The 21,212-nt window shown below is 38.4% G+C and overlaps 1 protein-coding gene across 1 annotated transcript; it reads left to right on the forward strand.

Annotated features, from left to right (window-relative positions):
• The first annotated feature begins 1,150 nt into the window (after positions 1-1,150).
• RAD17 (RAD17 checkpoint clamp loader component) lies at positions 1,151-16,208 on the forward strand. The gene is made up of 15 exons (XM_029084103.1): positions 1,151-1,450; positions 2,809-2,892; positions 3,597-3,753; positions 4,229-4,365; positions 5,500-5,552; positions 5,646-5,771; positions 5,859-5,928; positions 6,546-6,657; positions 9,002-9,196; positions 10,491-10,576; positions 11,139-11,285; positions 11,747-11,893; positions 12,641-12,761; positions 14,076-14,133; positions 15,814-16,208. Exons 1-15 carry the CDS (start codon positions 1,151-1,153, stop codon positions 16,079-16,081), a joined length of 2,061 nt encoding a protein of 686 aa, XP_028939936.1. The 3' UTR covers positions 16,082-16,208.
• Positions 16,209-21,212: the final 5,004 nt, after the last annotated feature.

A 21,212-nucleotide genomic window follows, 5' to 3' on the forward strand; every position in this document is an offset into this window, starting at 1 on the left:
GCTGTTCCTCTTCAGCTGCATTTTTTGTTCCCTGCGTGTGAGATAACGTGTTTTCTTACTGCCGCGCTGTGTAAAAGGAAACCCCCCCTCACACGGTGGTATCCGGCCCGCTGGTAAACATGCAAATTCAACTAAAAATAACTTTTGCCAGAATAACGTTAAAAGCAAAGCCTGCAGAGAGAAATTATCTCTCCCAGTTGTTAATGCTGCTTACTCTGAGACAGTCTCTTGTCTGGCAACTGTCTGTTGCATTAACTTCTGAAACCTGTAACCTGTAGAGCTTACTGCGGGGATTTTGGAGATGATGTGTCAGTTTTGTTACTCGCAGTTTCACAGAACTGTGTTTCTGTGTGTAGCCTGTTATGGTTCCTGTGCTAAAAGGTAATCCTGCAGTTGTTCTCAGCAGAGAGTGTGATTTTATTTACTGGGATATTATTTTAGGACCACAGGTAAGCTGAAAAGTGGCTCAGGGGTGTAAGTTTGTACATCTGTCCCATCAGGGTATTTCTGAAATCCCAAATTAAATACTGATGCTGTGAGCAGTTTCGTTCCTTGTCCCTGTCAGACTTCTGACACATGTGACAGGCTTATTCTGCATCAGGCCAAGCTTCCTCATGCAGCAGACAAATAATAATCCTTGACTTTATTGTGCTGCCTAAATAATTTTCTCTCTGTTGCCTGTTTCAAACTTTTAAACACAAATGGCTGCCTTGTAGATGTTAAAAAAGAAATAAAAAGCCACAGACTAAAAACTGTACAGGGACAACATAAACACAACCTTAATGTAAAAGTGGTATAAATAAGTTGATGCTATTTTTTTCCTTCTCATCTCTGTTTTAATTCTACTTCTTTAGTTTGAATACTTGCTTGTAGAATTTTCAGCTTGTTCTGATTTGCCAATTTGCTGCAAAATACTCTTATCACAACAGGTGAGGAGTAGCTTTTTTAATACTGAAGAAGCATGTTATTGACGTATTCAGAAAGCATCAGTGCCCGTGTTTGTTGCTAAGTAGTCGTGTGCCTTTCAGTGCTAAGGAAGTTTTTTGCATCTATTGTAAGGATATTCTTACATACAGTTGATAAAAATCTCCAATTTTCTAGAGACAACTGTACCCAATTAAGGGGAGGAGAATGCTGCATTGACAGCGAAATGTTTGTGTTTTACCAGGTAACAGATTGGTTGGCATGTGCCTTTGATGACTTCTTTGGAAACACAAATATTGCTTCGAGTGCCGTTGCTGTGAAGCCACTAGAAGGCAACTCTGGAAGAAAACAGCAGCAGCAGAAGAAGAAAGATTTGTCTTCTGTGCCAGAAAGCAGCAAAACCAAAGCTCTGCCCAGAAAAAGAGCAAAGTCGTCTTCAGTAGATCTGCCTGGTAACCAGACCAGGCAAAACTGGAGCCAGTCTGAAGATGAGCCGTGGGTAGATAGATACAAACCCAGAACTCAGGTGTGAGCGTTATTCTTAGTGCTAATACAACAGTGACATTATAGTATAACATGATGTGCTTCTGTTCATAATGAGGTTCCAAGTACATCACATTTTATTAGGGCAGTGCAGCACTAGTCTGATTTATCCCCTGTGTGTAGTTAAGATTTTTAATCAGCTATTTATCTGTTGGAGACACATTTTTTTCCCCCAGGCTTCCTGAGGAGATAAAGCTACTGATGAAATGTTGTTTCCCGTCCATCCACTCCACTCCTAAACTTTTGAACCTGTTACTGAATTACAACCAGATCTGGCAGTTCCAAGTACGAGGAAAATCCGCAGCTAAAGAAAGGAGAGAGCTGAGTTAGCACAGTCGTTATGGGAAGGAGAACAGAAATTATCCTGCGTGTCACTGCACGGCAGTTAGCTGGTCCGTTAGCCTGTGCAGGGCACTGGACAAATTGCAGTTTGCACTATGTCTTGATTCACAGAATCACAGAATGTTGGGATTGGAAGGGACCTCAAAAGATCATCTAGTCCAATCCCCCTGCCAGAGCAGGAACCTAAATGAGATCACACAGGAAGGCGTCTAGGAGGGTCTTGAATGTCTCCAGAGAAGGAGACTCCACACCCTCCCTGGGCAGCCTGTCCCAGGGCTCTGTCACCCTCACTGTAAAGAAGTTTCTTCTCAAGTTTAAGCAGAACCTCCTGTGCTCCAGCTCACACCCACTGCCCCTTGGCGTGACTGTGTGGGTGGGGGGGTCCTGCAGCACCTTAGGGCTTCGAGGAGAAAGGGCTCAGATCTGGAGTAAACCTGTCTCCACTGGTTCTGCTCGTGGAACAGCTGTTTCACAGCGCGCTGCAAAGGTATCGGCGTGCCTGTGAGCTCTCTGCGAGCCTGTTGATGTCAGTGAGTCAGTGTAGTTCTTGTGTGTTGTATTTAAATATTTAATAGCTCATCTCTGGAGAGGAATTGAGTTACAAGGCTAGAAGATGAATAAGATGCATGAGATTTGCAGAAGTTCCAACAAACCTTATGTAGTATTAGAGTCACTAGAGCCTAAAAAGTACCACCTCCAGCAGTAGCTGTAAAGTATACTGACACAAACAGGCACGAGTGTAATGCTGGGGATAATAAATAATTCATTATTGCCCAGCTGCAAGCAGGGGAAATTCAGTTGTTTGAGGAAACAGGCTGAAATGATTATCCCTAACTGTTGCACTTACTTCTCTGTAGGATAAACATATGTAACTGGAACATACATGTACATGTCTTTAATATTTTAGCCAGCATTTGTTCTGTTTTTGAATCTCATCATTACAGTCTTGGAAACAAAGAGGTGTATAGATGCATTTCATATATTTTAATCTTGTTTTAGAATGACCTTGCTGTGCAAAAGAAGAAAATTGAAGAGGTTGAAACCTGGTTAAAAAAGCACATATTTCAGAGGCAGCCAAAGCAGGTAATCTTGCTCGAATCAGCAGCTAGAGATATAAAAACATACAAATGGATTAAATTTGTTTTAATTTTGGAGAAAAAACTTTGTTAACTTGTAAGCAGTGATTATATATCCATTGCCTGAGAAGAAATCTGTTAAGAACATAGAGTAGAGCTTGTACATTTGTTTAGGGCTTATGCTGCTAAGAGGTGGATTCTGGTTTTGCTCAGAAATACTACATTCTATTATCCAGTCCGTTCATACCTCTTCACTGTCTGCTTGTAACTGCATTTTATCTCCTACAGAATAATTTTAAGTATCTTGGCAAATTTCCAGTTGCACTGACTTGATGTAATAGGATGTTTTTAACCTCTTGATTGTTAAGACATTCTTACACACAATTTACCAGTGTTACCTAGTGTTTTTCAGACCTGATTCTCCAGTTCAGTATGTATTCTATTGATAGTCTACATGGTGTGCAGTCACCTAAACAGATACATTAAAAATTGAGAGGAGAAATCTCAGAGTATTGGTCTAGCTCTTTCTATCTGAATATTCAACAGGTAAATTAATAACACAAAATATTTAACTCATTTTTTTATTGGGAAAAGAGACTCTTTACCAGAGAAACTATAGAAGAAATTCAGCCAGTATTAATCTTCAGCTAACTTGAAGTCTTTTATCGTTTTTGGGATTTTTTTTGGTCTTTTTTCCTTTTCCTGTGACAGGGGGGCTCTATTTTACTGCTGACTGGTCCTCCTGGGTGTGGAAAGACTGCAACTATAGAAATATTAGCAAAAGATCTCGGTGTTGAGGTGCAAGAATGGACCAATCCAATATCGTTAGACTTTACAAAAGAAGACTTAAGAAATATGTTTGGCCATGGTAAGTATTTTGATTTTTTCCTTTCTTTTTTCCTTTTCTTTCCCCCCCCCAGTTACTTTTGTGATTTTTGTATTCTGTATGTTTTATTCTTTTGTGTCTCTGTCACCTATGAAGTCAGATCCTGTTGTTTAATAAGAATCTTCCTTTTGCTTTTATCTGAAAAGGGATTTAGTTTTTTAATACAGTGTTTACTCCAAAATAATTTGTGATTCACATCAGTGTAGAGAGCTGTGTAATAGCCTGGATATAGTTTCAAACAATTAAATAAAAACAGGTAAGTCTGTCTTTGTCTGGGTCCTTAATTGAATTCTACCCTTTAAAAATCCTCTTGTATTTGTAATGTGCCTGCCAAAGGGTGCTGGTGTTCAGTGGCTACTGTCAGAAAATAGTATGAGTGGGTATTAGTTCTTGTGGACATTTATATTCTACTTGGTGTAATATAGAAAACATATTTTTAATTAGTTTTCTTTTTCAGGCTCAGATTTTCATACATTTCCGAGTCAGGCCCAAGCAACTCTCTTTCAAGATTTTATATTAAGAGCAAATAAGTATAACAAACTTCAGATGCTTGGGGAGTCCTCAGAAAATGATAAAAAGCTTATTCTTATTGAAGTAAGTAAAAACTTGTGAAATCTTGTTTTGAAAACAGTACCTTTTATTATAATATTGATATGCTAACTAGGTTCAGCTGGTGGATTGGTGCTGGCAAAAGTTACTCTGCTTTACTGCAGATGAGTTCTTTATTACTTTTTGAGACTCTACAGCAGGCTAGAACCAAGTTCTACCTGTAGATAAACTATAAAGCTAATAGGCAGGCAGAAACTGGAGACTGGTTTGTGTATAGAAATAAGTAATAGAGTATCAAAAAGCAGATGAAGAACAATACTGAAGAGTCAGTCATACCCATGTTTCTGTATGATTGGCTTTTTAGAAATATTTATGTTTATAAACAGGAAGAGGGGGAAAAACCCTACTATTCTTGTTACTTAAGAATGCAGAAGAGCGTAGAAGATACAATTAATAAGAACACACTCAGAAAGCATTTGAAATGTAGCATTCCCTGGTCTTAAGCTCGCAGGGTGAGGTGTTATTTAGGGCAGAGATGTGAACTTTGAGAGTTTGCAAGCCATAATGGGAGGTACAGGAGAGCACTTTATTTTTTACGTACTCAGGAGTGTGTTTCAATAGCACTTTCTTTCTCAGCTTTTCATTTTTTTTCTGTCAGAGGAATTTTATAGGTTGTGATAGTCAAATTGTCTGTAAACTTTCAATAAAAAGAGTAGATGAGATAAAAATTCTAGCTGAGTAATGTGATGTACTGTGGAATTTAGGAAACACAGTTTTCTGTGACTTCTCTTCATGAAATCCCTTCCTTGTGTAGGTCCTCTCATACTTCAAATAGTATGTCCTGCCTTCTTCCCCAGTGGAGCTACCTCGAGTGTTTATCCTCTGAGTAAAACTCCGTCTAGTAGGCAAAATAATGACCTGAGATTGTTTCTTAGGAAAGAACAACAGAAAGAAAATGTTTCTTTTAGATAATTTTTCTCCATAATAAAAGAAATACTATGCTTTTTGCCCCCCCCTCTTTCTCCTTTGTTCCCCCCTCCCCCCTGGTTCTCTTCACTGTTAGCTGCCTAATTGAAAGCAAGCTTATTAAGAAGAATAATAGCATGCCGTAACAGTCGGTCTGTGGGAGAGAATATTGACATCTGAATGTAATGACAGCATTTCATTTGTTTTGAACAGGACATACCAAACCAGTTCTATCGAGACCCCAGCACTCTACATGAAGTTCTCAGGTCAGCTGGAAATAAGTTTTTAACGATGAGCTGTAGCCACTTGCAGTGAAGTGTATTTTGATTCTTGTTATACTTGCTTATTTTGGAATTTAGGAGATTTGTTCGTACAAGTAGATGTCCCCTTGTATTTATAATCTCGGATAACTTCAGTGGAGACAGCAACCGGAGGTTACTATTCCCAACGGAAATTCTAGATGAGTTGTGTATGTCCAATATTAGGTAAGATCTTTTATCTCATTAAAACTTGATTGAAATAAATGAGAAGTCGGAAACTAATTAATTTTTTTTTAAAATGAAATTCAACAGTTTCAAGCCTGTTGCACCAACAAATATGATGAAAGTTCTTACTCGAATAGCTGCAACAGAAGCTAGTATGGTAAGTTGTCAAAACTGATAACTTCTGTGCAGTGCCAGGACCAAAGGATTTCAGATTTTATATCTGATATATATTATTTATATTTGTTTGATCTTTGATAGGAGACCCCTACACCCTCCAAAAACCCCTACCAATCCCCCCCAACAGAAAACAAGGAACAAAACAGAAAGATGTCTTGTTTTTAAGATGAATTCCACTTGATCCTCGTTTCAAGTCTTCAAAGTTACTTCTGAAAATTCTGCCTATTACAGAAATGATATATATGAAACAATTAAGAAGTAATCTGCAGTGTATCCAACAAGGCTAGAAGAGGTCACACACCTAAATCCTGTGTTGTTCCTGAACTGTTTTGATTGTGACCAAGTCTAATATTGAGTGACACCTTGCAAATAATTATGTCCATTATTATCTTTAATATTGCTGTATAAAATGTGGCAACGTGCTTAAATGGATTAAATGTTTTCAAGTTAGCAGTATTACATGGTTTGAGCACACGGTGGGTGCTCATGTAGTCTGTTTATGGTGTGTGTCAGAGGGAGCCCCCACAGACAGAATAATATTCAAATACTCCTTTTCCTACTTTTTCTTACTACTTTGAATGTTGCTTTTCCTTGTAGAACAGAGAGAGGAATTATGGTCTTGATAGAACTTCTTTGGAGTTGCTTTGCAAAGGTTGTTCAGGTGATATAAGAAGTGCAATAAACAGTCTTCAGTTTTCTTCTATGAAAGGTAAATACCTGTGATTTTTTTAAGTGAATGACATTTTGACCATTTCTGCTGTAAAGATACTCTGTTCCCTCTTGCATCACAGCAAGGTGAGCTGTGCAAAACGTTTTTGACATACTGCTTTGGAGCAGGAAGAAAAGGGGATTTTTAAGCTGAAAATGTTCCATTTCATGGCTGTTTATTGTAGTCTTAAAATTGAGTAACATCTGCTATGTATGTGTTGATGTAAGTTAATGAAATGCCCTCTTTTCATCTTAATATTTTTGCTATTAGTGTATATTTACTGATCTAAGCGTTTATGATGCAACCTTAATTTGAAAGGGCTATTTAAGCATGTGGTTCTTTATATTTCTCCATGCCCTTATCTCTACCTTTAAAGCATTTCTGAAATAGCCCATTGACTTTGTATAGAGCATTTCTGTAATGATTGATTCTGCTTTGGGGTTCCTACAACTGTTGGTAGATTGAAAAGCTGTGAGCTGGCATGACCTACCATGAACTTAGCGAGTGTATCACAGAATAACTTTGAAAGGCAGTGTTTTGGTACTCCTCAAAGTACATGGTTAGGCAGTGCTCAAATCAGACTTAGTTTGGGATTATTTTAAATATTCCAACATAGAAAGGAAACAGGAGACTTGCTGTCATGTCTCTTAAAAGCATTGGAAGGCAATAATTGTTAAGAAACCGATGTATGTGAGTTAAATAACCTGTGATTTTTAAAAGCAGTGCTGTGGGACGTGCAGTTCATTGTAAGAACCGTTGGATGGTGCCAGCATTTGTATTCGACATAGAAATGAGGAAGGGAATTCAACAGTTGTCTTCTGCTCTGTGTCCTAACTCAAGCTATGATCTTCTGGCTTTTATTTTCTCTGACATCCACCTGGCAAATAAAAATGTGCTCTTGGAATGCAGGATTAAGTGTAGTTTCAAGTCCTTGTTGTAAGAGGGAGTGTTGTAGTTGGAGTTCTAGAGCGTACTGAAATTAAATTAGCTGTGTTTGTTAAATTACATGAGGGAGAGAGATGAAGTTTCCAGGTTTAACTTGCCAACGTGGAAACTAAATTCTTCTGATGTTGTCCTCTTGAATACTAAGTTTGTATTGCTCTGTGTTAATCAGAAAAATATAAAATTCCTCTCAGTAAAACCATTTTTCTGATAATGCCATCGAATTAATAAATAATAGGTTGGTGATAACTGAGAAAAGCTTACAGTAGCTCACTGCTTGATGCTAAATAGCTGCTGCATACTGTAGAAAATCAAAATGGTCTTAAAATTACCAGCTTGTGTAATTGTTAATACACAAATTTTTACACCTTGGAAGTGTAAAAACATGAGAGTTATAAAGAGAACTTGGGAGACAAAGCCTGTGGCTTGGCAGCCTTTGTACATGGCACCTCAGAATCACATCCCCAAGTCGTACCACACAGAACAAACACTCTCTTCTCACGTTTTCTCTAACAGATTGAGAAGAGCTGCCTTCATGTTATTCAGGTATTTTGGTTAGGTAAATGCTTGGCAGCCAGTGATACTGTGTAAATTTTGGAGACCTCTCACCTTGCTGATCTCCTGAGAATGCATTATTAGTTCATATATATATATATATATAAAAAAATTCTTTATTCAGTTTGTGAGTGTAAACACAAGTGATACATTCAATTTGGTAGTATTAATGGATAAAATAAATCCATGGTAATCAGGGGAGAAGGGAAAGGTAAATACTTAAAAGATAAGTTCTCTTAGTTTGATAAGGAGTATTCTTCTGCCACTAAATCATATTGTGGGTGAAAATATTTTGAGTTTTAAATTAGAGTAGAAGAAGGGTTTTATTCCTTGGAGCTCAAAACACTGGAAATTAATAGGCTGTTGGAATAATCACCTAAATGAACAATTTTTTGCTTTATATTTCAGTAAGGGTATTATACAGATAATGCAAATAGAAGATAAATTCAGTAAACATAATGTAACTGAAATATAATTTACATATGTTTGCACTTTTACTTTATAAAGAAGAAATTTTTAATAAGACAAGTGGGGGATGTATCAGAACTAGAAAGAATGAGCAAGAATGCTAGCTTCTTTAAAGACATACTAGTCAAAAAAGTAGTTGGCATCTCAGCTGTGGCTTAAGGGACAGATTTGGAATGCAGCATGCTAGTTTAGGTGACTGTGTTGCCCTCCCCTTAAATTAATTTTCTCTTAATGCCCCTATTTGTATTACCCTTTCTGTTTTGTTTTTAATTATTATTATTTTTAAAATTTGTTTAGAATGCTAGCAGTAGCAATATAATAGAAAACTTTCTTAGATTCATATGCTTAATCCTGGTTGTATTTTTGCTTTTATTGATAGAGTGCTCATTGGAGAAGGAGTTTTGGTCAAGGAAGAAAAGGAGCTCCACACTAAAATGTGAGGCAGCAGCAGTATCTAAAGTAAGAAAGAAGAGTAGATCTGATACTTCAGAAGACCAGGAGATACAAGCTATTGGTGGCAAAGATGCTTCCATCTTTCTTTTCCACGCTCTGGGGAAAATACTTTACTGCAAAAGTAAGAAAACTTTGACTTATTCTCCCTTTAAATGGGCAAAGCATGTCAGCTGGTAATAGCTAGATTTGCTAAAGTAAGGGTTAGGGTGAGGTCTGATTTGCATGTTTGGTCATAATTGACATAAAAACAGTAATAAAAGTTTGTGGTAACTGCAGTTGCAGCTGTCTCTATCTATTAGGTAAATAAACATCTCATTAAGATGTGCTACATGTCTGTAATACAATTGTGTAACTCTAGTTGCGTTAGGTCCGCGTGCTGTCACGCACACAAAGCTCCATGGATAAGCCACCGCGTTTGTTGCTTTGTACAAGAGCAAATTTTGCTTTTGTGCAGAGTTATGCATTCTTACACAGTTGTGTTCTGTACTGGCCTGTATTCCTAAGATTACAGAACAGCCCTGCAGTTTCATGGCTACTGCCTTCCTTATTTGTATGTACGGGTTTGACTCTTTCTGCTGTCTTTTCCTCCCTACTTTTTTCCCTTTAACAGCCATACGTGCTCTCTCCTTTCTGACCTGAAAACCTCTTCCACTTTAGTCATACCCTGTCTCCCTTTGCACCTCTCCAAAATACTTTCCACTTTACTGCTGCTGAAAGCTCTACTTTTTATCAACACAGATTCTGTGAATTTACAGAACTTACCTGCTGCCTGCCTGTGATTACAGTATTGGTTTTTTAAACATTTAAAACCTATAATTCATAAGCATTTAATACTTATTAAACTATTACTATCTGCACTCAGCTAAATCAGGACTCATAATGCTGTTGCCTGTACACATTTCAGTAACAATTCACAATACCAGTTCCAAAATCAACTGAAGAGAAATAGTGCAGATAAGGGAATATGAAAATGATTAGATTGCATTTGTTATTTGAAGTGTAATATAACTAATTACACGTTGTTGACTGTATGTTGTTGACTGTATGTTGTTGACTGTATGTTGTTGACTGTATGTTGTTGACTGTATGTTGTTGACTGTATGTTGTTGACTGTATGTTGTTGACTACGTAATTAAATACTTATGCTTGTGTAAGTACTTAATTGTGGGAACTGAAAATAGTGTCATCTAGTTGCTGGTAGAGTTGACACTTGCTAAAATTGATCCTCAGTGTGTGCAAAAACTAGTCTTTGTGTAGTTACACATCTCTGTTCTTGCTGCTATCTAATTTTTATTCTATTTTTTAATATTTAACCTGAAATGTGTGTCTTCATCTTCTGGCTTTTTTGATTATGTGCAGAAATGTAACAACATCTCTGATACTAAAAGACTAAAGACTGTAAAATCCTTTTGTAGGACAACCAGTTTCAGAATCTGAATTTCCTCAGCTGCCTGCTCACTTATCAGAATACCATCGAGACACCTTGCTTATTCAGCCTGAGGTACTTCTGCAATAACTACTTGATTCCAGTTTGTTTTGAAAAAACCCAGATCTGAAGTGATTGATGCAAATTCTCAAGCACAGTGGTTTTGTCACTGATCTTAATATGTGTGTATTCAGTCTGTTTAAGTTACAGAATAATCTGGAAGGGACCTCTGGAGGTTAACTTCACAGGTAGATTAGGTTCCCAGGCTTGAGTTTTGAGTATCTCCAGGGCCAGAGATTCTCTCACCTCACTGACAGACTTGTGGTGGAAGGTGGACTCTCCCTTGCTGCAGTGTGACTGTTACCCCTCATCCCTTCCCGCTGCCAAGAGGAGTCTGAGTTCGCTTTTCTGTTACCACCCATTAAGAGAGTTGAAGGCAGCAATGGCTTCTGCTCCTCTGTCCCCACCGTTGGCTTTCTCTGGGAGCAAACCATGCTCCCTTTTGTGTATATAAACATCGTTGCAGAGATCATGTGTGCCAGCTCCCTAGCAGTCTAACTGTATCATAACCCTTATAGGATGCTCTTCCTTATACGCTGTGTAAAACCTGAACTTGTTTTTTTTTCCCCCCTAATAGGATATTGTGGAAAAATCGCATATGTCTGGAAGCATGTTTAATTTATACCTTCACCAGAACTATGTAGACTTTTTTTCTGATATAGATGATGTAGTAAGAGCCAGTGAATATTTGAGCGCTGCTGACGTCCTTTGTAGTAATTGGAGTGTAAGTGTCATCTTATACACACATACCTTTTCTCTTATATCCTGAGCTTCTAGATTTTTCTCTTGAGTGTTTATGAATGCTTACTACAAACTTACAACAGGGGTGACAGTGAGTTGTTAATGAATACTAAAGTACATCAGTGAGAGAAGAGATGCAGGTCCCACTTTTTGTTCAACTTCTGTCAGTGTTTTATTATAGTTGGTTACAGTGTTGGTAAAATGTTCTACTTAAAAATAGCTTGTAGAATAAATTTATGCTAAAGACGTGTTGGAGTCTGTGTGCCTTTTCCCTGAAGCAGTTGAGCTAGCTTTTTCATTCATCTGCTTTGAGTAAAAGTTCCATAGTAATCTAAACATATTCTGGGAGTGTTGTGTCACTGCAGTTACAGAGTGTGTTTTAGTTCAAGTGAGACACGTTCTGCAGAGACCTTGAATTCACATAATGCCCGATTTCTCTCTCAGACACGGCTTGTGATGGAAGAATACAGCGCGTGTGTGGCTACCCGAGGGGTGATACATTCAAACACATCCAGAGCCTTTGCCCACCACCAAGGAGGGATGGGGTTCCGGCCTTTACATAAACCCCAGTGGTTCTTTATCCATAAAAAGGTAAATGCTTGATTTTTTTTTTTAATTTATTTTTTGTAAAGTATGGTAATTCAGATTTGCTCATAGTGCTAAATTTGTCAAATAACCTATTCTGATATAAGCTACTTCCAAAAAGCACTTGCTTGAAGAGCACATTTGTATTATTCCTTTAATGGAAAATTAAGTTGGAGGCCTCTGACAAAGTGAGATTCCTGTGTCCAAGTTGACATCCTGCTGGGAGAGTCTTAATCCTGAGCTAACAGAGATACAATTAGGGTTGAAATACTATAAAGTATTCCTAAAAGCAAGTTTAAGTCTTTGTGCAGTTTAAATCACATTAAACTGTTGTGTAAGTTTGAGAGATTATTGCTGTTCTGTTTTATGTGTTTATCAGAAGTAGCTCGTTCATGAGATATCAAAGCTCTTGGCAATTTTTTACATTCAAACTAATACTTTTTTTGCTCTATCTGGCAAAAAATATTGGCCTGGATAGGTGGAGAATTCTATAATCAAGGGATTAATATTTTCTGGGAATTTTAATGCCCAACAGAAGGCAAAAATGAGGAATTTACCATTTTTATGATCTGTATGTGTTAACTCTAACTGCTTCTCTTTTTTTCTTTTTTTTCCTGTTCTGATTTTTCAGTAGCTTGTGTGTACTCATCCAGCAAGCAAGAAAAAAGTGTCTTTTATACTACAAAGTATCTACATTACCAATGATTTACCAGGTTTTTTACTTATATTTATTTTTTCCCACAACTCTTACAGTATCAAGAAAACTGCCTTGCTGCAAAATCTCTCTTTTCAAGCTTTTGTTTGCCACCTGAGTGTCTTCAGACAGAGCTGTTGCCTTATCTTGCTATGTTAGCAAATCCAATGAGAAACCAAGGTAAGATGGGTACAACTCTTGATCTTAGACTCTTTTTTTGTAATTAAAGCATACTGAAAAATTTTGTAACCCAAAATGTCAATACTATCTGTGCTTTTGCCTCAGTAAAAAAAATACTTATGGTAAATGCATGTAGCTGATATCCAAAAATGTTTCTAGAAACGTAGCCAAAATTAAAGCTGCCCTGTTAGGTTTGAAATAACATCAATAACATTTTTATAACTTAAGTAACTGAAAGAATTGAAATAAGTACCTCTCTTGGCAGAAGTGAGGCTTATATCATGCTGTATAGATGTGTGAGATGGGGTCCTCATGTTGGAGTATTTGAAATAATTTTTCCCTGTTTTTTTTTTTCTGCATGGATTTGTAGTATCTGTGTACTTTTGAATTTCATCATGTTGCCCTCTCACTCAGTCTCTTACGGTCCCTGTACAGTTTATCTGTCTGCCCACGTCCTTGCTAGTTTGTCTAACTGGGTGGCATCGGCAAACTTGCTCACCTTGCTCTTCACCCCACGTTTAAGAACGTCCTGGATAGCCCAGGTCCTAGCACAGATCTCTGCAGAACTCTGTTGGCAGCTTTTTTCCATTGCAAGCGTTAACTATTACCTCATACCCCTCTCCCCATTTCCTATTCATTAGTTATTTATCAAACTCTACTAATTAAGTTGTTCTCTGAGGTTTAGGGCTTCTTTTAAATCTACTAGAGGATTTGGTGAGACTTTTGGAAACCTAGTAGGCGTTATTAACTAGGTCTTCATTGCTTACCGATCCCTTTCCGGTAACATCAACAAACTTAAAAGGCTTTCAAAAGCCTTTCCCAGATAAAGGAGACAAAATCCAAGTTTGCAGTGCATTTAAAAAAATGTGTAATCCGAGGTAATCCAATAGCAGACAGTTCATGCAGAAAAGTTTACTTTTCATGGTACATAGTACAAAATTTACTGTTTAGACAGCTGGGTTGCTTAACTACTTCTAGTAAAAGACTTCATGTCCTAACTAAGGCCTTGACATCAGGATGAATTAATTTTTTAGGCTATGGAATAACAAGTGGGATCATAAATTCACAGTTGATGAATGTCAGGGTTTGTTGGGGTTTTTTTACATAAATATGTTACAGCAATGTGGTAAGCAGTTTGTTTAAAAAAAAAAACCCCAAACAGACAAAAAACCGTACACTGGTGCACAGTGTTGTGATCTTAAAAATACTGCAAATACATACAGGAATACTTATTAATTACTTACTTTCCAGTATGTTTAATTGTATGTGCATTGTGATCTACCCAATATAATACTGGTGATTCTTTGTTCTCAGCTCAGATTGCTTTTATCCAAGACATTGGGAGGCTACCACTGCAAAGACATTTTGGGAGGTAAACTTGACTTTTGTCATTTCTTAAAGAAAGTAAGACTTTCTTTCTTAATATATGGAGGAAAATAACTCTTTCATAGAGAAACAATGTGCATTTGTGATATGATGTTTTCCCTCACTTGCAGCATAGTAATTTTATATTTTGCCTGTTAAAACTTTTTCCAGGTCAAATCTATTCATCATTAAAATGTCAGTAGCTACGTTTTTACTGTAGTTTTGCTTTTAATCCTTGTTTAGCTTTCTTTTCCATTGTATCAAATATTAGCTCTGTCCTAGACATATCTGTGTTTCTGCAGTGCATGACCTGAATGATTTATTTTTTAACAAACAAAAATATTTACGTGAGAATAAAACTGAATTGATGCCAAGCGTGTAGTGCACTTTACCTGTTTTTTATCATGACATAAAACATCAATAGAACATTCTCTGTTCATGTGCGTGTTAGTTAGAGGTGTAATAAAGAAAGTATAACAGGGAATTATTCTTACTTCCTTTGAAGCAGTTGTGTATCTGAGGAACTACGGAATATGTTAACAAGTCCTTCCTCTGAAATTAGATAGCAGCACTGGTTTTAATTTTGTGGAATTTTTGCCTATCGGACTGCTTAGAGTAAACCTTTGTTTGAAATGCATTTTAAAAATAAAACTATAACTACTGCAGTTCTATCTTAAAAGTAAAATACTGAAAAAATACTTTTTTTTTTTTATTTCAATTGCAAGACTGTGGTGCTCTACTTGCTGATGGTGTAGCCCTCATGGGGTGATGTGGCATGACATGTTATACCGTGACGTTACGGAGCCTTCTGAAGCACAGGCATCATTTTTACTAGTGTAGCCTCAGTGATGTTTCTGTAACTTAGATATCTCTGAAATAAAAGGAAGAGTTATAATTGTGATGGCCATTTTCTAATTAACTAGATGATCTTTAAGGTCCCTTCCAATCCTAATAAAGGACTGAGATTACATTTAGCTGGAATGAGATTAACTCTTTCATCTCTTAACCCAGAGAGAGAGTTGGTTAAGGCATCTGACAAAGCATCTTGCATTTATCACTGTGGTATTGCTGTCTGAGTTTAACGATGAAGTACTGGCCTTTTTTTTTAATATATATATAGTTATTAATTGGATGGGAATGGCACTGTAGTAAGAAAACTGGCATCAAGGAGAGTGCATGGTATTTGATCAGCTGGAATTGGTGTCAGGATGAGTTTTTGTAAGTTTTTATTATTCCCATGTAAAGTGGGAAAAATAATAAAGGAACATTGGTAACATACTGATATAGAGATGCTAGAGAGATTGAGAAGTCCAAATACTAAAAGAAATTATATAATATAAAAATATTTCCTTTCTACTCCTTTTTTTTTCTTTCTTTTTAATTTGCCTGTTTGTAGTTAAATTGCTTCCTGTCCTAAAGGATTTCAGTTTTGCTTGGAAAGGGTCTGCTGTACCACGGGGTGTTGTCAGTAAGTTAATTGTTAGCAGCTCATGTGCGTGAGGAAAGCTCGGCAAAACCACTGTCACCCTAAGGCAGAAATAATACTGAAGGTGTTTACTGCCAGAAAATGTACCAGTGAGGAAGGGTGACCCGTGTGCTACCCAGGCAGTCTCTTCTATCGCAGCTGCTGTGTGAGAGAGCAGATGTTTTTTCATGATAACTTACTGTTGCAATGATTGTTTTACAGGTTAAAGCTTGAAACACTGACTGACAAAGACCCTGGGATACCAGAGCTGTTTGTTAGCTCTGAGGGGGACTGTGCTGACACATGTGCTACAGAGACGGCTGCGCAGATGGAGGAAAGCAGAATGAATGAGAACGAGTCAGATGGATTCCCTCTTTCTTCTAGCCAGTGCAGTGGAAGTGAACTACCTGGCAGTCAGCCTCAGCCTGTTGCAGCTCAAGCAATCATGGAGGAAGAGGAATTAAACATAGAGGAATATGATAGTGACTGAGTACAACAAAATATCAGCCACTGACTTGCCTGAATAGATTAATATGCTAGAAAGGCCTTTGGTAAAGAGAGTATGGTCTGCACAAAAGTATGGCTCTAGCTACTTAGGCCAAGTCTAAACATGCTGTATCAGCAGTGAGACAACTCTCCTCAGCTTCCTCCTAACTGCAGGATCCAACTTGAGCTGAATACTAAACTACAAGCTATTCCCTGCCTCTCCTGAGCCATGAAATAATCTATATTGATAAAAAGAGAATAACAAATTATGCCTGAAATTAGTTTGAAAGAGACTATAGATAAGCAGTGTCACTCTTTAAGTTATTTTTATTTTTTACACAATTTACTTTGCAATTGTACAGTGTGTGTACACATTTGGTAAATTGTCAGCATTTGAAGGTTTTATTAAAATTCATACCTTCAAAAAAAAATTGCTGTTTGGAACCCTGGTGCTTCTGAAAGAAGAAACTGAAGTGTACATGTAAAAAGTTTGATATCCCACACTGATGATGTAAATAAAACTCCTACTGTGTTCATACTGTTTTGTACTCTGCCACAGATTTTCATGTTTGTAAGTTGCACATACGTTGTATTTTGGCTTCCTTTTTGAAAGATTTTCATAACTTACGGAGGGGGAAATACAGCAATCAAGCATAAGTCTTTCTCGTCCTTTGTTTTCTGTAGGATTTTTAAGGTGGTGTGTACAGTTTTTCTCCTTAAATTGCAGTTGTGCTAGGGGAAAGAATACTCCTGTGTTTGGTAACATGACACAGGAGAAGTGTGTTGTGGTTTCCTGAACAGCCTATTCAGTACTTCAGTGTTTCTCTGTAGCTGGGACTGGCCCATGCAGTCAACAATCTGAGGTGCTGCTGTGGTTAGTGATGCTGCAGGAATAAGGAAAAAAAAAAACCCAAACCCGCCAACTTTGAATGTGTAATGTATGTTTGCATTTCTGTATTGCTTACATCCAAAGTTTAGTAGAAGAAAATATGTGTTTATGCACCATAACCTCGGAATTAATGCTGCTATTAAAAAGTCCAGATTTGTCCTTTCTCAAGGGAGAGGTGTAGTCTCTCCATCTCTAGCTTGGTTTAGTTTTGAAGAGGGAAATTTCTCCCTGAATTCTTGAATTCTGTTACAGCTGTACTCATTACAGCAAAGTCACCTCTCCAAGGTGCTTTGGATGGGGTGACCCCTGCTCATCTCAGGTGGTAGCTCACTTCACTCCGGCTTCCTGCTGCTGTGTATCGCTGAAACGCTGTCTGACCCTTCCTGTGCTCCCAGGGTGGCTTCTAGTGCAGATGCCACTGATACTGGTTTTCACTTTGCAAGCAAAACTCCAAGCTACTCTTTTGTTCTTTTCAGCTGTCCTTACAGTAAAATCAGGTCATAATAGAAATAACAGAGTTACTTTAACATCAACTACTTTGCGTTACTGTTGGCCTTGCCCTTGCTAGGGCAGTATTCAATACTCACCTGGTTAATGATATAATTTATTAGACAATTTATAATTAATTATAAATTGTAATAGTAGAGACTTACCACTATCAACTACAGCGTTCATAGTAATTTGTGTAAAACCTCTTTCACATTACAACACACACACACACACAAAAAGGCATTATTCTCTGTAATATTCTATTGTGGGTTGCAAAATGTGTGAAGAGGATGGAAGCCCCAAATTATCAAAGTGTTAGTGAGTGCCTGTTTAAAGCCACTGCCAGATTAACATTAAATCAGTCCCTAGGTAAGCCAAAGGGAAGGGCTGATGGCCGTTACACGTGTAGTTGCAAGCAGACAGAAGACTGAGTGTCAGTGCTACAGCCCACCCTCCTACCTACCTTCAGACCTTCAGGGAGTGGAGGAGTCTGTTTTGACTCCCTCAGCAACGGTAGCCCAATTACAAAGTGAGAGAAAGAAGAGAACTGCCTTTCAAATAGGAGTGACTTAGGAGCATCCCAAGAAGGAAAGGTACATGTATTTTTTTGGTGTGGTCAAATAATGTAAACAGCTATGAGAGCCATAGGGAAACCTCCATGGCTCATGCATGAACCCATCCGAGGCATCCCTCTCTTAGCTGTAATTCAGGGTGTGTTCAGTGCAGGGGATACATCACTAATGTGAGGCAGACAGAGTAAGCACAGTGCTGGATGCACCTGCCTGCTGCCTGGGAAGACACACCTTTGGTTGTCGTGGCCTTCTCAGGCTTCCCTCCTCTGAGGAACAGTTATTTAGAAGCAGACTTTCCACCTTGCCTAAGAGCAAAGTTCTCCAGAGATGAACTGAAAAATTCTGCAAACCGGGCCTGAACAGGAAAACTTTCCTGTCAGCACATGCTGCTGTCTCATGTCAGAGTTGCCTAGGGCATTCAAGAGGAATGACCTCTTCATCTCGATCCAGTTTGCCATGAGTAGTTCTCCCCTCTACCCCGTGCCAACAAAACCTGTTGCTAACACCAGTGGCCTGATATCCACAGCTGGGTACAGTCTCTGTTTTGAACAGATGCCTGAGGGTAGTCAGCGTGGTGAGATGCACTCCTCCAGCTGCAGGAGGACGTGTATGCTTTGTGTCAACACGCCCGTGTTCAGGTTGCACAATGGCATCTTACAGGACAGTAGTTCTCTTACTGGAATGTGGTGGAGTTGGATCCAACATGGATTTACAGTGAAGAAGTCTTAGACACAAACACGCATGAACATTTCTCCCTTCATAGGCAAATGTACAGGGAACTCCCCGCCTGCGTATTAGAAAAAGAGCTCATGAAACCACTGGCAATATCGGGACACGAGAAAAATAGCTAAAAACTACAACAAAAAATTTCTTAATAGTTATGAAAAGTTTTCAAGAGTTGTGGTGAGAAGCTACTAGATAGGTGGAACTGATGTCTGTTCTGTCTTCTGTGACCTCCTCTGGGGATACTGATATTGAAATTAAAACCAGACAATTTAGGCAAATCACTCCACTTGGGTTTTTTGTTGACATTTTATCCCCTTTCCCTCTTTTGTGTTAGGAGCAAGCACCAGCTGTGAGTATGGGTGTGCGGAGCATCAGACATGATGAGAACTAGAACTCAGCTTTGACCTCGGTGTTCTGGCAGCAGCTACCCCAGCACCTGCCCAGGAGCACACATCAAACTTGGCAGCCTTGGCACAGAGTTACAGTCCATTCACCTTCGCCCTATTGCTATAGACTCTGTTACTGTCTGTATGTTGGCTGCATCCAAACGCTGCTGGGAAGATCAGGTACTTTCTGTCCCCTTTTACAGTCAGCAGGAGACAGACACTGAGCTTAAAGACACAACTGGGTACAGTCCACTGCTATAATCAGACCAACTGTGACAAACACCACCAAACAACAATATTACTGGTGAAAAAATACACAACACAAGTGAGACACAGAACCAAACAGCACCACCCGACTGGCTCCCCAACAGCGGTACCTGGCACCCTGCCTCTTCCTGGAACTTCCCTGTTTAAATCCTGAGCATGACATCACATGGTATGGAATGCCCACTGCTTTGGCCCGTTTGGGTCAGCTGCCCTGGCAGATGCCCTCCCAGTTCCCTGTGAACAATTAACTCTATCCTAATCAAACCCCGGACACAGCCTGAGCAGAACAATCTTAATCACTTTCTTTAAATTTCCACATCGAAGCCTCAGAACAACATTATCCACTTCAAGATTGTGTGTGTGCTGTATGCACTGCCACAGAAATTTTACCTTTTTTTTTGATGAACACTGTCATCCTACTTAAAATGGATTACATTTGTGCCTTAACATGACAGTATTAAGAATTTTACTGGGGTAATCCTAAAAATCTCCATGTAGATCCGCTTGTGTTTTTTTTCTTTGTTCTGTTCTGTTTTGTTTTTCCTTGCTCTAGTTAAATACCAGATGAGCGCTACTAGTAGCTTTGTTGACACCTTTCTGTCCAAAGCGCTGTGAAACTGCACACACCAACTATAGCCTGCTGCTTTCCAGAAGTGAAAAATACCAAAGAGCTCCTACTGAGAAATGCAGTCTATGTTGGTATTAACATCAGTCTCCAATTAAGATGCAGAAAAAGAGACATTAAATCCCCATTAAGACAATTTTTTTCTCTTTTTCTTTTATTGTCTAGAGTCAGTCAGTGACTTCAAGTGTTCTCCAGCTGACCTCAGTAAATCCATCAAATGGGGCAATGTGTTCTACTAATTCAGGATGTCTCATCCTACATGTTACCTACTCTTTACTGAGGTATTATTAAGTACTTACTAGTTACTAGCACCATAGCATAATAATTTGCAGCATTTATTTTAGTTACAGATTTTCCTTTTTTTCACATTCTGAAAATCCAGGAAAAAAAGAGAAAGCTAGCAATCAACAAACCAGTACAACTAACGTCTGTGACTTTTATAATGGAAAGAGAAATGGAATATGCAAGTGATGGTTCAACAGAGCTCCAAGGCATACACAGCAGGATAATTTCAGAAGCAGGAACTTTATTAAATCAACTTTTTGTGAGGAAAGACTGGTTGTCACGTAAAGTACAAGCAGTACCAAGTTTATTAAAAAAAATCCTACCTCTAAGTCACTTGAACAGTTTAGTGATCCTTGAAATAAAGCCTTTCAGTTTGCATTTTTCTGCAACACAGGCTAGACTGTGCAATGAGCTTTGTATTGCAGTTGCAGTCTCTGATTCTGAAATCCCAGAAATAACATTAAACATGCTTACTTACTTTTCTTTTCAATGGCACAAGCAAGACTGGAGACATTTTGGAGCTTAAGCCTGACATTTATGCAGGTGAGTGAGCCTTTTCATACCTGTCTACCAGGGCAGGTAGACAGAGACCAGGACTCCCATGAAAACCATGAGGAGAGGCTGCCTGAATATATTTGACTAATGGAGCTTGCTGAGGATGCACACAAATTGTGCCACAGATGAGAGACTGAACTTATCTAGATAACCATGTCCAAGCAATTTCCCCTGGAACAAGAGAGTCTGTAGAGTCTGTTTCTCACGCAGTCGCCCCTGTGATCTCTACAGAGCCTCTCCATTTTGGGTGAGCTCTCTGGACTGAGCCTGACTTCTTTTTTCAGTAGGATGGCCCTGAAGCTTCAATTGTTTTATTTTTTCCTTTTAAACAAGTATAACAA

The sequence above is a fragment of the Antrostomus carolinensis genome, unplaced genomic scaffold, assembly GCF_000700745.2.
Source record: "Antrostomus carolinensis isolate BGI_N321 unplaced genomic scaffold, ASM70074v2 scaffold2223, whole genome shotgun sequence".
Lineage (NCBI taxonomy): Eukaryota > Metazoa > Chordata > Aves > Caprimulgiformes > Caprimulgidae > Antrostomus > Antrostomus carolinensis.